This window comes from Neoarius graeffei, chromosome 15 (assembly GCF_027579695.1).
Source record: "Neoarius graeffei isolate fNeoGra1 chromosome 15, fNeoGra1.pri, whole genome shotgun sequence".
Lineage (NCBI taxonomy): Eukaryota > Metazoa > Chordata > Actinopteri > Siluriformes > Ariidae > Neoarius > Neoarius graeffei.
In genome coordinates, this window is record NC_083583.1 from 37,336,666 (window position 1) to 37,353,629 (window position 16,964).

General features: G+C 41.2%; 2 protein-coding genes across 8 annotated transcripts in view; both read left to right on the forward strand.

Moving 5' to 3' along the window:
- malt2 (MALT paracaspase 2) overlaps positions 1–10,471 on the forward strand; it is a 79,052-nt gene extending 68,581 nt beyond the window's left edge. For all 4 annotated transcript variants that reach the window (XM_060941241.1, XM_060941240.1, XM_060941242.1 and 1 more), the window contains 6 exons: positions 2,642–2,716; positions 2,810–2,937; positions 4,318–4,467; positions 7,306–7,463; positions 8,154–8,291; positions 8,601–10,471. In XM_060941241.1, coding sequence (XP_060797224.1) covers positions 2,642–2,716; positions 2,810–2,937; positions 4,318–4,467; positions 7,306–7,463; positions 8,154–8,291; positions 8,601–9,047 — 1,096 coding nt within the window. In that variant the 3' untranslated portion in view covers positions 9,048–10,471. The remainder of the gene's footprint in view (positions 1–2,641; positions 2,717–2,809; positions 2,938–4,317; positions 4,468–7,305; positions 7,464–8,153; positions 8,292–8,600) is intronic.
- A 2,220-nt stretch (positions 10,472–12,691) lies between these two features.
- The window catches only part of safb (scaffold attachment factor B), a 29,173-nt gene continuing 24,900 nt past the window's right edge, over positions 12,692–16,964 (forward strand). For all 4 annotated transcript variants that reach the window (XM_060941244.1, XM_060941245.1, XM_060941246.1 and 1 more), the window contains exon 1: positions 12,692–12,990. In XM_060941244.1, coding sequence (XP_060797227.1) covers positions 12,823–12,990 — 168 coding nt within the window. In that variant the 5' untranslated portion in view covers positions 12,692–12,822. The remainder of the gene's footprint in view (positions 12,991–16,964) is intronic.

The following is a 16,964-nucleotide window of genomic DNA, read 5'->3' on the forward strand; positions in this document are numbered from 1 at the left end:
TTCTCCAGAGATTGTTCACATGATGTTTTGGTTTCCAAAAACAAACTTAAACACAATTGATTGTTTATTTAAACAACTTACCACTTATAAAATGATCGGAGCAGACTTTGCTGTGTTTGGAAGGCTGATAATCCTTGCGGTTGATTCTCGCAAGCCATAGATTTCTCCTTTGTATGCTGAGTTTCTTTGTTTGCTCGCCTTCGTGCTCCCGTACAGTGGGAATTCCATAAAAGCTCCGCTTGACTTCATCATCTGACCTATTACGACAGCCGTGAATACAACAGGTGTACACCATTGCTAGCTTTAAATAGCCTGCTTGGGTTCTTTTGAAGACTTTGTACTCGCGCGTTACAATGTGTGCTCAGTGACCCGTACGGTAAGCTGGACCCCCAAGATGGCCGCCACTAGGGAATCCCCGACTCTGTGACGTCATGTGAAAACTATCTATTCTCGTGTGCATTGCCACCAATTGTATTTTTAGTGTGGAAAGTGCTTGGTAATAAATGAGGTCAATTAACCTGGTCTCCCCATTTATATGGAAATGTCTGAATCTTGTGATTTAGAGTTTCAAAGGAGAAATACTTCTTACTTATCAAAACTCTGAAGCACTCAGCTAGTTCAACAGGCACTATGCCCTCGAAGAGATCATGGGGAAGATCAGGGGGAAAACCTGTGGTAACCTTAAAGTACAAAAGGCTATCAGCTAAAACACAGGAATTTTTCACATCACAAGAAGGTTTTCCTCTTTCAAGTGCTCTTGCTACATGTACACAATGGCTCTCTTCAGTCTTGAGATGAAATACACCAGTTTTCACCTCTTTTGACTGAATCTCTGAGCATGTGGCAGTACAAAATCTACAGATATACTTCCCAGAGAAACTTTCCACAAAACCAGCCAATCCGTGAGCTCCAAGATTATCCGCAACTACACACTGGACGGTACCTTTAATGAATGCTCCAAAATGGTCGATGAAAACCCCTTGCTGCTCTAAAGTGACAAGGTCATGTAAAAGGGGCTGGAATATTTTCTGATAGCCAAAGGTCTTCACATCATTACTTTTACATAACAACACAAGGTAACTAGAGGAGAGAGCAGAATGAGAACCTGGTGGCAGATTTCCTAAAACCCAATAAACTGAACAGAGTTTATGATTTTTTCGCGAGGTCCCTAATGGGTTACAGATTTCAAAATCATCTATATAAAGACAGAGATTCAACTTCCTCACAAGATAGAAAATGATTGTTCAGAAAGTGATGATCATCTCGATCAGATCTATATTACTCCTGATGTACTGAATGTGATCCAGCATCAACTACTTTATTGAGTACATCCTTCTGTTTCAGTAACTGTTGCAGTGATTTCAATATAGGTATATACTGAAAAGTCTTAGGCCTATTTGTTTCAGACTCAAGTATGTATTCAACTGGATCAACAATGCCAAAGTGCTCCCTATAATACCGTCCCCATTTGAAAGCAATACCTAGTGCCCCATTCTTTGCTACAGCTTTTTACAATGGGTTAAAAGATGATAATGCATTAGTCAGTTCTTCAGTGACCAACTGATCTACACTGAGGTTGTGATTCTCAAAGATTTCTTCAATGACACGATAAAGGCACACATGCAATGCTCATCAAATAATGCAATTATGTAAGCAGTTCATCAATGGCTGCACTTGGAACATGGAAATAGTGTTCCAATTTCAGTAGAAGGCATGCAAAATTTAGCTCTATAATTTTTGGCAAAGGGCAGCACGGTGGTGTAGTGGTTAGCGCTGTCGCCTCACAGCAAGAAGGTCCGGGTTCGAGCCCTGTGGCCGGCAAGGGCCTTTCTGTGCGGAGTTTGCATGTTGTCCATGTGGGTTTGCTCCGGTTTCCCCCACAGTCCAAAGACATGCAGGTTAGGTTAACTGGTGACTCTAAATTGACTGTAGGTGTGAATGGTTGTATGTGTCAGCCCTGTGATGACCTGGCGACTTGTCCAGGGTGTACCCCGCCTTTTGCCCGTAGTCAGCTGGGATAGGCTCCAGCTTGCCTGCGACCCTGTAGAACAGGATAAAGGACAAATGTTGTCAATGCTGAATGTAATATGCATTTTATTTAGAAAGGTTGTATTGATTTAATGACATTGTTGAGTTAATATAAAGAAGTCTTAATCATAATTGAAATAAAGCAACTGACTTAATTACACCTTAAAAAGCGACTTTGTTTGGTTAATCCAACAAAAGAGGATTCTATAACACCAGCAACAGAGTGAGTTCATTTTTTTCAGTGTTGTCATGTACACAGAGAAATGTATTTCACAGGAAATAGTTCAGAATTTATGTATCTACAGGTTTTAGATGACAGCTCTTAATATGCAGTAATAGGAAAATAATCCACAACAGGGGGCGTGATGAAGCACACCCCAAAGTGTTTCATTCCTCTTATACCACAGCAATTTACCAGCAATTACAATTTTCTACTGTCAGAGCTGCTGTTATAGAAACACCTTCTGACCAATCAGAATCCATAATTGATATAACAATAGCATAACATAATGTCAGTTTACATCAGCTTCATGTTGTTAAAATTTGCTGTAATTAAAAGTAAAGTTCTTTTTCCAATTTGTTCAGCCTCTGTGTCTGTGTATTACTGTTACAGAAACCTGAATGATGACATCATCCAGCAGCCTGGACCGCTGAAAGTCACAGCAAACATTGTGTTTGGCTATGCGACGTGAGTCTTACAAACTTTGTTCATACTGTATGCTGGTTGTTAAATCACAACGATCATGAAAGTACAGCTGAATATATGTGTTTGTACATGAAGATGTGTTGATGCAGAGGCTTTTGAGGTGAACAAAGATGACTTGTCCAATGGCATCTTCATGAGCTTCCTGAAGAAGAGACTGATGGAGCAGGAGAAGGTCACCGTCATGCTGGACAGAGTAGCTGAAGGTTCTGGGCTTCACTCTATCACACTTATAATCAGTCTGAGTTAAAATGAGCCACTCTTTTGCCCCCAAATTTTGTAATTTGAAGCCACAAGGATATTAATTTACTGTATATTTATGCAAGGATATTAATTTACCCGACTGTAAATTTACGTTTGGTCTAATTTTACTAAAGAACGTGACCAAAGATTTTTTAACAACAAAGATTACCAGCTTAAAATATTTTAGAGAGTTAAAACATTGTTAATAATAAGTTATACCATACTGTAGTTGAATTGTCAATTCTGATTGGTCAGAAGTTTCTGATTAATGTTTAATAAAAGCAGCTCTGACAGTAGCTGCAAATCACAAGTTTATATTAATGCACTCATTCATATCATTACACAGGGACTAGTATGGCTAGTACTTGTTTTGTAGTACACTCTTTATAGTAGTAAGTTCTGTATAGTAGTACGCTCTGTATATTAATACCCTGAGTATGGTAGTACACTCTGTATAGTAATACCCTGAGTACAGTAGTATGCTCTGTATAGTAGTTCCTTGAGTATAGTAAATACGCTCTGTATAGTAGTACATTCTGTATAGTAGTACTCTGAGTATAGTAGTATGCTCCACATAAATGGATTTAAAGGATTAAACAGATATTTGTTATTTAACAAAGAAAAATGTTATAATTTTAATATAGTGAGGCCTTCCGTAAGGAGATATGTATTTAACATTTCGTGAAAGAGTCTTCAGTATCAGCACTTTGTAATAGTCATTAAGTTCTCCAACATGGGAAAGTTTTCAAAACAGTGGAAGTTTTTATGCTCTTCAGTTTCTCAGTAACATAACAACGTTGAGAGTTTTTTTGTTTTAAGAGATACTGGTGAGGGAATAACTTTTACAGCTGTTTATAACCTACATGATAACAGGAAATAACTTGTTTGAAAGACATTTCACAACATTAAATGTAAATATATACAGATACAAATGAAAAAATATTAAAAATGCAATATTGGGCATATTGGTGTGGTATAAGAAGCATAGGAAATAATCCTGTTATAGAAAAATAATCAACTTCATGATGGTCACAGTAACTTTACTTCATCACAGCACTTTGTCCAACAACAGCATTACCCAAAGCTTTGATTTAATGAGGTGGATATAAGAGCAGTTGTGCTGTTATACATGCTGAAGATTTAACCTGGGCAAATGAAACAGTTCTGAGCAGAGCATTAGCATTGATGGTTATTTTGTGAGTTTTCCTTTCTTGAGAATCTTCACACTTTTGAGGTTTGAGCTCTGATCTCACACCTTGGCTATTTTTACGGTACTGTAGCTAACAGTACATTTCCGGTGGCTGTTTTAGAGTGTGATGGAAATGATCTCTTTATGATTACAGATATGGGCAGATGTGAGCTGACTCGTGGTCGACAGGCCCTAGAGCTGCGCAGTAACCTTTCCGAGCGCCGGGCTCTGACAGATCGAATTCAGGCACCAGAGTGTCCAGTTATGGCATCAACACGCAACCTGCAGTGGTCTATAGCACATGGTAAGATCATATCAGTCTGATATTGTTATAGTACACTGGTGTTTCTCAAATGAGGCTATTCCATAGAGATAAAAGCTAGAGAGGGCACACTTGCGCAGTTCCCTACTATCATGATTTTACCAATATGGTCTCCAAAATGGGAAACATTAACCTATACCAGTATGCATACACTAGACATCTGGCAGTGAAAGTTGTTTATGTGTAGTTGATTTTTTTTGTTAGCTCTGTGCAACTGCATACATTTTTTATAACAGCTTCAAACTAGCACCACTGTTGGTAGCTCTAGCTGAGTACTGGTGCATGAGCAGTTGTTGACAATGACGGTGAGATGAGCGGGCAAGCCCTGGAAAGTGCACCTAGGTTTCTGGGTTCCTGCAGTCTAGTTCTCCAAATATTTGTTTGATTAAATAAATTCTACAAAATGGGCACTCTGAAAATGATCACTTCAGCCAGTGAGTTATGAGGCAGTGCCTGAAGTGTCATTTTACGCCAGAAATAGAGTGGCAAAGTTTGCTAAAATTCCCAAATTCTGCAGCCTCTTTGTCACGCACCATACATTACAGAGCAGCGAATTAGTTACTCTTAACTGTGACGGTCATAGTACTCTTAAGCTGTTGTTATAATGTAGTGCATGGTGGTTGATTAGATCCAGAGGCATCAGGCACTTCACATGTGCAGATCCTTCCCAGGCTCTCCAAGAAAGCTCACACTCACATGATCAGGGCATCCTCTCGATCTTTACTACTCATACCCCTAGAGTTACTTTGAGGTACTATAGAGGGCACTTAACAGAAATGGAAAATTTGAGTTTCAAGGGAAAATAGAAAATAGCACTCCAGTACTAATTTTATTCCATAAATTGATTTGTCATTAGTACTGCTTCTAATATGATCAATGGCATATTGTAGGGCATTGTTCTTTCATTGACAATCCCTTGTCCTTGGAGTAGAACTTTTTGTTAATTGAAAAAAAAAACCCTGAAAATTGGTTTGATGAGTATTAAACACCACAGTGACCCATAGTACACTAAAAAGTATGTGGACACCTGACCAATTATACCTACATGTTTTTGTTTATTTATTTTATTTTATTAAAGGATCCCCATTAGCTTGTGCCATAGCAGTTCACTAGTCTTCCTGGGGTCCCCACTTCAAAACATATCACATCATTTCAACAGTTAAGAAACATACAGATATACATGCATTACAAAATGCTAAGTGCAAGTTAAAAGTTCAAAAATTCTAATATAGCAAAATGCATGACAAAAATACTTATACAAAAAAATTCAGGAACAATTGTAGCAAACAGTTATAAAATGCAGTGCTGCCACCTCAATTTTTCAAAAAGTAAAATGCAGTGCTGGCACCTGTACATTGCTAAAGTACTCCTTTGAACACCTAATAAAACAATATAAAAATACAAACTATACAGCTTAAGCCAACACCTATATTAACCATTCAAAAGATACACTTTTAGTCTCTTTTTAAAGGACCTTTTGCATTTGTCTTGACGAATATCAAGTGGCAATTCATTCCATGTCTTAATTCCTCTATAAAGCACAGTTCTTTTAAGTGAATTAGTTATTGGATTTGGTTGTACAATGTCACCCTTGCCTGCTTTCCTGGTGTCATGTTTGTGAACTTTATTACAAAACACTGTTGTAAAAAAAATCCTATTTCAGATTTAGTCCCTCTTTGCTGTTATAATAACCTCCACTCTTCTGGGAAGGCTTTCCACTAGATTTTGGAGCGTGACTGTGGGGATTTGCCCATTCAACCACAAGAGAAGAAGAAAAAAAAAGAAGAAACCTTTATTCCTCACATGCACACTTCAAGCACAGTGAAATTCATCCTCTGCATTTAACCCATCTGAAGCAGTGAACACACACACTCAGAGCAGTGGGCAGCCACACCAGAGCGCCCAGGGAGCAGTCAGGGGTCAGGTACCCTGCTCAAGGGCACTTCAGCCCAAGGCCACCCCATGTTAACCTAACTGCATGTCTTTGGATTGTGGGGGAAACCAGAGCACCTGGAGGAAACCCACACAGACATGGGGAGAACATGCAAACTCCACACAGAAAGGCCTCGCCGGCCGCTGGGTTCGAACCCGGAACCTTCTTGCTGTGAGGTGACCGTGCTAACCACTACACCATCATGCCGCCCAAAGAGGATTAGTGAGGTCAGACACTGATGTTGGCTGAGGAGGCCTGGTATGTAGTTGCCATTCCAGTTCATCCCAAAGGTGTTCAGTGAGGTTGAGGTCAAGGCTCAGTTCAAGTCACTTGAGTTCTTCCACACCATCCTTGACACACCATGTCTTTATGGCCCCTGCTTTGTGCACAGGGGCATTGTCATGCTGGAACAGGTTTGGGCCCCATAGTTCCAGTTAAAGAAAATATTAACAGCATGAAAAGACATTTTAGACGTTTATGTGTTTCAAACTTTGTGAGAAATATTTGGGGAAGGCCCACATATGGGTGGTCAGGTGTCCACATACTTTTGGCCATATAGTGTGGAGGTCATGTTATATACAGTAGATGAGGAAGAAAATAAATAGATTATTTAATAATAAAGATTGAGACAATTAGTTTGATGTAAATCTCTACATACTTATAGATTCACATGTGTTTCTGAATGTCGTGCATTAAAAGAATGAAAAGAATATAAACATTTCTCCAGTTGCATTGTCACCATATGCACCATCTGTGAATTAGGAAGATGGTCACACATTTCTTTAGGGTTTGCCAGAAATTACATTAAAAACACTTTAAAAAAAAAAAGCACTGACTGCTGAATTACTGGGTGTTTTTTTTTTATACTTTGTGTTTTGGTGTGACAGCTCTGCCAGAGAGTCGTGTGCTTCAGTTTGACTGTGGTGTGAAGGTACAGCTGGGTTTCGCAGCAGAGTTTTCCAACATCATGATCATCTACACTCGGATACTAGAGACACCCACAGACATCAGTACCTGCTCTGCCCAGCTGTCTGATTTCACTGAGGTGCTTTCAGTGTCTGTACTTCAAACCTTACCAGTTAAAGCAGAAAGTTCTATTCATTTGTTGGACACAATTTTAGAATATTAAAATTTAAAAAGAGAGAGAAAGTGAGAGGGTGGTGAGGGAATGACTGTTTATAACTGCTATAACATAAGTGATGATAAGGACTTCATGGATGGTCCACAATGTTAAACGTACAGTTGTAGCTCTGAATGGATAAAAAAATATATGATGTGCCTTTCTTTAGATTAAAAAAATAATAATTTGCATCAGCCAGTTTCTGTGGTATAAAAGTAACAAAACACTTCATGATGTGCTGTAGGAAAGTAATCTACTTAGCTGTAGTTTTTGATCTTACAACAGCACATTGCATCATATTTTATCCCTTACATAATAGTACTCTTGCGTCATTTTAATGGGGGTCATTAAAACAGCTCATCAGATTTTCTGCTTATTCTGAGTGTATAGCTGCTTAGAGGAAATGTTGTTACCATTAGCACTAGCAACGTAGCGTCTGTGTAATGACACATAAAGCAAACTTCAGACATGTCATTTGGAATAAGACAGAACTGTGTACAAAGAGAACCATGAGGAAATGGAAATGTCAATCTCACAAGCAGGTGACAAAAGTAAACATGCCTACATTATATAGACACTTGATACTGACTTATGTTGAATGCAATATTGTTTTAGGGCCCAGAAATTGACCTAAAGCGAACCAATCAAGCGAGTCTCCGAGATGCTGGGAGTTTACTGTTAGTCATGGACGATCGTCTACCCCCAGAGCAGCCACGACTTTTCACTCGTCTTTGTGCACTGCAGAGACTCAAGGTCATTACTGGTTTGCCTTCTCAGTCTCAGGAATATGAAGATACAACCTCACAATTTTTATAAACAGATTATACCATCTGTAACATGAACTATGCTTTTTTTACATGAACCTTTTATTGCTTGCATATGAGGATTCTGATCTCCCATTCCTTTTAATTAGACATTTATTTTGGCTTGGTTTATTTTATCAGCTTACTCTATTCTAATTGAGATGTTTTCTTTTATTCCACTTGAGCTCTCAGTCAGATTATTGAGCTACATGTAAGCATATCTACTGATTTAATACTTGTCTGTTTATGTCCTGTACAGAGCGAGCTGTCTTTCACTGTGTGTTTGCACTATCAGTACATTAATCTTGATGAGGAGGTGCAGGAATGCCGAACGGTAACTGTGGGCAAACCCCTGGTTTCCAAACTGAACCTGCACGAGCCACAGCAACTCCGCACTTCATCAGCATCATTCTCTTCTGATCTTCAGTCTGCCAGCATGCCACCATGCATGTCTTTTGCTCACGATTTGCAGGCCAGTTTGCCTTCCTTAGATGCCAGCGCTTCCTTCACTGAATCCTCCTTCACGGAGTCCTACTTCCACACACATGCTGGATTCTCTTCAGCTTCTAATCTGAAGAGGATAAACGAACCCGAGGAGAACATCAGCCCTGAGTTCCTCACATCAGAGGAACCCAGAGCATCCAAAAGTTTCACTCACACTAGTACTGACAAACCTTTTAAATTCAGCAACTTTCATTCCTTCTAGTGTAAACATGTGCAATATGACCTCAGCTTCTTTTTCTATTAATATTTATCTCCAAATGGTGCCAGCTCTCCAATGGTGCTTAGCTCTGGGTCATTCCTTGTATATGACATTTTTTAGGCCTCAGGGTATTTTAAAATATCTGACAATCTCTTTATGGTGCAAGCACTTATCCTGAAAGTATATTATGTATAGATTAATAATCTATTTTCAAAAGAACATGTACATGTTGTGTATAAATGTCTCCCTGTTGGGAATCACAGGTAATAGGGTGGACTTAGAGAGGCAACATTCTGAAACATGGTAGAATATTAGTTGAACGTAAACATATTTTGAAATAACTGTCTTAGATGTGTATTTAAAAAGTATGAAATGTTTATTTCCTGTGTATTTTAAGCTAACAGGGTGGAACATAAGCTGGAAATATAAAGACAAAAAAGTTATTGTGGTAGAATAATAGCTTACCTTGAAATAACTATTATTTTTGAAATAACTGGACCTTATTAAAAATGATGAAATGGTATTGATTTTCTGTGTGTTTGAACCTAACAGAAAGGAAATCCAGAGATAATTTGTCATTCAGGAAAATTAGTTATTGTGGTAGAATAATAGTGACTCATACATTTTGAAAAATGTATGCATGTAACATACTCTTACATAAAGAGGAGTGTTAGAGCTTACCCATCTTAGTAAATTGTAATACTCATCAAATGTCAAAGTGAAAGGGAAAAATGGTAGCCATTCTTAAGTTCTTAAACAATAGCACTACATACTAACAGGAAATTATAATGGGGACAGATGAAAAACCATTAAATATTTGTGAAATATGAGAATTAACTGAAGTGGTCTTAAGTAGGCATAATAGGCATAATTTATATTGTTATGGTAGTGTTATTGATGTACATAATAGTGTTATTGATGTACATAGTGTTTATTGTACATAAACAAGCACTTCGATATGAAAAAGCAGGCTAAAAATCTGCTTTATCGTTCAAGACACCATGCACAATGAATGACTTGCCTACAAAGGACTACCTATTTTTTAATTATTAATTTTTGAATTGTAATACTGTCAGGCTATGTAATATACCATGTATACAGTGTTATACCATGGACTGATTGCATTTTTATGAGTCATATGCATGTAATGACACTGATCACTTTCCAATACTTTGCATCATTTAACTTTTTGAAAGTTTTTTCCGAGTCATTAATTAATATTTTTGTGACTATTTGTGAATTTAAAAAATAAGCTTAAAATTAAATCAGAGCATATGGGGAGGCAAGAAAAGGGTATGGCGTTAAAGGGAAGTAGTATTGTGATGAAAGGGTAGGGGTTTGAATGGTGGGAATGTACAAACCCGTTTCCAAAAATGTTGGGACGCTGTAAAAATTATAAATAAAAATAGAATGCAATGATTTGAAAATCATGGAAACTCTATGTTTCTTTTAAAATAGTACAAAGAGATTATATTGAATGTTGAAACTGAAAGTTGATTGTTATTTCATTGTTTTGTTTGAAATTTATGCTCATTTTGAATTTGATGCCAACAACGCATTTCAAAAAAGTTGGAACAGGGGCATGTTTACCACTGTGTTGCATCACCTCTTCTTTTAACAACACACTGTAAACATTTGGGAACTGAGGAGACCAATTACTGTAGTTTTGTAAGTGAAATATTGTCCCATTCTTGCCGATATACAATTTCAGTTGCTCAACAGTCCAGGGTCTCCTTTGCCATATTTATCATTTCATAATGCTGCAAATGTTTTCAATGAGAGAGGTCTGGACTGCAGGCAGGCCAGTTTAGCACCCAGGCTCTTTCAATATGGTGCCATCCAGTTGTAATACATGCAGAATCTGGTTTGACATTGACTTGCTGAAATAAGCAACGCCATCCCTGATAAAGATGTCATCAGGATGGCAGCATATGTTACTCCCAAACCTGTATATATTATTCAGCATTAATGGTGCCTTCCCAGATGTGCAAGCTACCCATGCCATGTGCGCTCATGAACCCCATAACATCACAGATGCTGGCTTTTGAACTGTGCACTCATAACAAGCCGGATGGTCCCTCTCCTCTTTAGCCTGGAGGATGTGGTGTCCATGGTTTCCAAAAATAATTTCAAATTTTGATTTGTCAGACAACAGGACAAGTTTCCACTTTGTTTCAGTCCATCGTGAATGAGTTCTGGCCCAGAGAAGACAGTGGTGTTTTTGGATATTGTTTATACAGTTTCTTCTTTGCATGGTAGAATTTAACTTCCATTTGTGGATGTAGTGATGAACTGTGTTCACAAACAATGGTTTTGGAAGTGTTCCTGAGTCCATGAAGCCATTTCCACTGCAGAATCGTGTCTGTTTTTAATGCAGTGCTGCCTGAGGGCCCGAAGATCACTGGCATCTGTGTACAGAGATTTCTCCAGATTATCTGAAACTTTTAATGATATTATGTACCGTAGATAATGTGATCCCCAAATTCTTTGCAATTTTATGTTGAGGAACGCTATTTTTAAATTGTTGTGTAATTTGCCCACACAGTCTTTCACAGAGTGGTGAACCCCTCTGTGGTGAATTTAAGGAGTGGTCAGTAGGGTTTTGCATAGAGGAAGCGTATTTAAGGATTAATTGGTCAGGGTTAATTGAGGGAGCATATTGAGACATTAGAAGGTACGGACTGAGCATAGGAAACATTTAGTGATGAGAGAGTAGGAACTGAATATAGAGAGCATATTTAGGCATTAGTTGGGAGAGTTTAGTGGAGGGAGTATGTGTAGGTGTGATTTTTGTGCAATATACCATATGATACAGGGATAAGATGTGCATGTGTGGAGAGTTTGGGTAACAGAAGACTGAATGTTGTAAGCACAATAATTCATTAATGGACAGAGGTTGTATGGAGAAAGATAATTACAGTTCCTTCCAAATGTCTTGAAATGGCAAGGCCAAATATTTTTTTCCTTTTTGCTATACATCGAATACATTTGGGTTTGAGATCAGAATTTCATCTTTCATTTCTTATATTTACATCTAGATTAAAACTTACACAACAACTTACTAGAACATGGCACCTTTGGAAGTAGACCGCCCATTTTTTTAGGTAAGCAAAAGTATTGAAACAGATAGTCTTAAAGTAAATAACGCATAATATTTGGTTAGATATCCCTTGCTTGCAATAGCTAATATATAATGGAAGATAAGGACTGAGTGTAGGAAGCCTACTTAGTGATTAGTGTGTTGAGGTTGAGTGGAGAGAGCACGTGTTGGTGCAGTTATTAGGCAAGATGCCCTATGGTACAGGGGTCAGGGGGTGGTGATCAATGAAGGAAGCATATTTAGGAAGTGTAGTGATGAGAGAGAGGTTAGGAACTGAAAAGAGGGTGATTAATGGGTAGGAGTTGAGTGGAAGGAGCATTTAAAACAAAAACAAAAAAGGAAGACTGAGTGTAGTAAGCATATTTAGTGATGAGAGTGTAAGAACTGAAGCAGAGCATTTGTTTGACAGTAGTAGCTGCACCATAGGGGGATGGAGGGAACGTCTAGTGGTTGAACATTGGCGCATGCGCAGTTCTGGTAGCCGCCGCACCATAGGGGGATGGAGGGAACGTCTAGTGGTTGAACATTGGCGCATGCGCAGTTCTGGTAGCCGCCGCCATTTTGTCGTGTGCAAGAAATTTTGGAGAGTAGGCTGAACGCTGGTGCGAACATCAGTCCGAAGCGTTAAGACGTAAAGTTATTCAGCGCAATTTTTTCCTTGATTTTTCCCCCCCGATTATGTCTGAAAACACATCGGTAGTCGATTCGGGGGCCGGAGAGGCTCTTGAAGGCGCCGGGGTTCGAAAATTATCGGAGCTGAGAGTCATCGATCTGAGGGCCGAGCTGCAAAAAAGAAACCTGGATATCAGCGGGAACAAGAGCATACTGTCAGAACGGCTAAAAAAGGTAAAACTCACAAAGCAGATGTTGCATACGATGTCACATCGCAACTGAAAAACATTTACTTACATCTTAGTTTGGTAATCATTAACAAATATAAATCGGTGTTTAATTAGAGTGTGTTTTCTTCTGAGCGTGTGCGCGCGCCAAATGCGCCTCATTTTACCCGTTGCGCTTTATTGCGATTTTTTTAAAGTATTTTTTTTAAATTGTGCGTTGTTTCTATTGTCCTTGTTGGCTTTACATTACAAAGCATGCTCAACAGCTTGCTAGCAACATGGTGTGCTAGCTAGGCGGGCTAATACATCCCCACGCTATTAGCGTTAGCATTAGCAAAGGCCCGTGCGGTTTTTGGTTTGTACTCTGCCGCCATTATTGCAAGTGACCTTATCTTGTTGGTTTAAAATACTTAAATAAATGTCCTAGACGCTGAAAAATATATGAGAATTAGTACCACTGATCCAGAATAATATGGATAATTTATGTTGGTAGCTAGTTACACTGGCTAACGACGCACGCTGACTTCCTGTTTTCTTTGAGGTAATGATATTTATGGCTTCTCAAATTTAAACAGATTCACTTAGTTTTGTTGTAAAACTTGTTTATGCCCAAAACGTCTCTTGTACTGTGCTAAAATATTGAAAAAAATGTTGTTTGGGAAATTCACATTTAACTATTTTTGTTGATGCTTCAAAGTAATTAATGTATTTTTGATATTTTAACGCCCGCTAAATTACTACAAAAGTCTTGGAAGTTCCATGAACTTGGACACATCGTCAGTGACGAACCCAGAGTCATTGGGTGTTTCGTGTCTTGTATCATCAGACACCCTCACCTGGGCGACCCAACCGGGGATGATCAGTCCCCGGTTTGTGTCCAAACAGCACACTACTCCATGTATCTCCACTCTTGGTCCACAGCCACCTTGAGGCTTTTTCGGGAGCCTCGCTGATGTTTCCGGTGGCTCTTCTTTCTAGCAACCCTCTGATGCCAAGGAGCCTGAATGCCCGGTGCACAGATTGCCCTAGAAAACCCCTCCAGCCACACTCTCTGCAGGCCTCTACCTGCTCCAGGTATTTGGCCTTCTTGCGTTCTTGGGCCTCCTCTGTCTGGTCTTCCCAGGGGACTGTAAGCTCCAGCGGCACTACTTGCTTAGTGGACTCAGATGTTAAGACCAAGTCTGGCCTGAGTAATGTCCTTGCAGTGCACTCTGGGAACTTCAACTGCCAGTCATGGGCTGTGGCTAGTAGCCCAGTCGAGACCTTGTGTGTTGCCTGAGGTTTCTCCCCTGCCCTAACGAAGGTGATGTGCCTTGACGGGAGCTGATGTTTCCTCTGCTGAATTCTGGTGCAGATGGCGTCAGCTACTGCCTTCAGTACCTGGTCATGGCGCCAGGTGTACCTCCCCTCTCCCAGGGCTTTAGGGCAGCAGCTTAGGATGTGCTCTAGGGAGCCTAGTCCCAGGCACAGTGGACATGCTGGTGCTTCTGCTAGTCCCCAGCAATTCAGGTTGGATGGGCTTGGGAACACATCGTACACTGACTGGATCAGAAACTTGAGTCTTGCTGGCTCTGACTTACAAAGTTCTGTCCAAGTGATCTTCCGTGCAGATGCATTATTCCAATTTGTCCAAGCTCCTTGCTGGCGCATGGCCACGGTCCTGCTGCGGCGTTCCTCCTCCACCTCTGCACGGATCTCCGCCTGGACCATCTGACGTCTCTCTCCCCTGGGCTCTGTTGTAGCGTGGTCTTGTGTAGCTACCAAGCCCAGCCTGTCCAGCTGCCACTGAGCCAACCAAGATGCCATGCCTCAGCCTTGCTTTAGCCTGTTTGACTGCCTCCTGCGCCTTCCACTTCCTTCCGGTTCTGACGGTGATGCCTGCGGAGGAGACTCTGTTGTCAGCTGAGTCTCTGTAAAGTAGCACCTCTCTGGTGACTTTGAACTCCTCTGTCAGACCAGTAAAAGGAAGCTGCAGCTGCTTGGTGTGCCCATAAAGGGCAATGCTGCTTAGGCTCTTTGGCAGGCCCAGCCACCTGCGCAGGTACTGGCTGATTGGGACTTTGTACATCAACAGTGGCCACAGTAGTCTCAGCAGGATACCATGTTGAGATATCCATGCCTTGAACTTCCCTGGGAGACCTGACTTGTCCACTGCTGATAGCCAGATTTTCAGCTCCGTATGCATTGGCTGGACTGCTGCCTTGTCTCTCAGGGTGCTGTCAAAGATCTTCCCCAGGCTCTTGACGGGCTTCTCTGTCACTGATGGAATGAGGACTCCATCCAAGTTGAAGTGGTACTTTTCCACCACTCTACCTTTCCTCAGGACCAGAGACCTGGATTTGGCTGGCTTGAACATCATTCTCGCGCATGTGGTGATCCTTTCCAGTCCACGCAGGAGCCAGTGGCATCCTGTCACTGTTGTTGCTGTGACCGTCAGGTCGTCCATGAAGGCTCGAATCGGAGGTTGGCGAATGCCTGATCTGGACAGGGGGCCCCTACATTCCACTTCTGCTGCTTTGACAATCATGTTCATCGCTAGGGCAAACAGCACCACTGATGTGGTACAACCAGTGATGATGCCTTTCTCTAATCAGTGCCATGCTGCTGATGTCCCAGAGGTGAATCTCAGACTAAAACTGCTGTAATAGGCCCCAAATGAGTTCGTCGATCATCTCCTGGTTCATGGTATGTTGTCAAAGCTGTTGACACAAGCTTGTGTGGACTGGATCCGGAGGCATTGGCAAAGTCCAGCCAAATAGCTGCCAGGTCCCTTTGGTTTTCCCTTGCCTCCCTTATCAACTGAGTGACCACTCCTGTGTGTTCTAAACAGCCTGGCATGTCTGGAACTCTTCCCTTTTGCACTGTTATGTCAATATAGGAATTCCTCAGGAGGTACTCAGTTAGCCGGTTAGCAAGAATCTTGAAAAAGATCTTGCCTTCCACACTAAGCAGGGAGATGGTGCGAAACTGTGAGATGTTGCTTGCATTCTCCTTAGGTATCCAGACACCTTCAGCATATCGCCACTACTTGGCTATCTTCCCCCTCTGCCATACTACCTTGATGAGTCTCCACAGCCTCTCAAGGAGTCTCGGACAATGGCACTCCACTCAGCACTGGGACCGCACTGGTCCGAGCAGTTCTCACTGTGTTCCTGACATCTGCCAGGGTGGGCTCTTTGATGTTGAACGGGGTGGAGGGTTCTGGTGGTGTAATCAGCTGTCTGCAGGGGGGCAGATCTTCCTCTCTCGTGCTGTCGCTGTGTGTCACAGAGGTGTTGATTCATCTCCTCTTCTGGGCAGGCCAGGGTCCCGTTCCGCTTCTGCCCTAGCAGCTGTTTCGTAAATCCAAATGGATTTGTTATGAAAGTAGTGCGCTTGCGAGCCCTCTATCTGCCCCTTTTCCTGTGGCACTCAGTACATCTGAGGGAGATAAGCTTCTGTCTTCAGATGTTCCGAAGCTCTGTAAGGGCTGGTCTTTCCTCCTCGCTTGCCTTCCTGTATTGCTGTTTTAGGGCCTTCAGTTCTTTCCTGAGCTGGGAGATCTTGGTCTCATGCCGGTTTGGCCTGGTGGTGTTCTTGGCCTTTGGTTGTTTGATGGCAAATCTCTTGGTGCCAATACTGATTGATCAGAGAAGACATCAGCTGGAGTCGCTGATCGATTACCCACCCCCGACACTACTTCTAGGGTAGCGTTAACATCTTCATCCAACTGGCGCCACTCAGTCTCCTTGTGTGGGGCAGGCCATAAGATCCGGTGATTGTTCTGATGGTTTGCTAGGGGCAGCCTGTAGAGCGTGGAGGTTCTGGACACTGGGGCTGCTCTAGGTCCTGCTCCTCCTCTGTCTCACCAGGGTCAATGCTAGACATTGGCTCTGTGTGTTGCTCGACTTGCTTCCTCCTTGTGCAGCCCATCCTGGCCTAGTGGATCCTCAGGCCTCAAGTTCTTACAGACCTTGCCACAGAAACGGGTTGCTCTCGTCG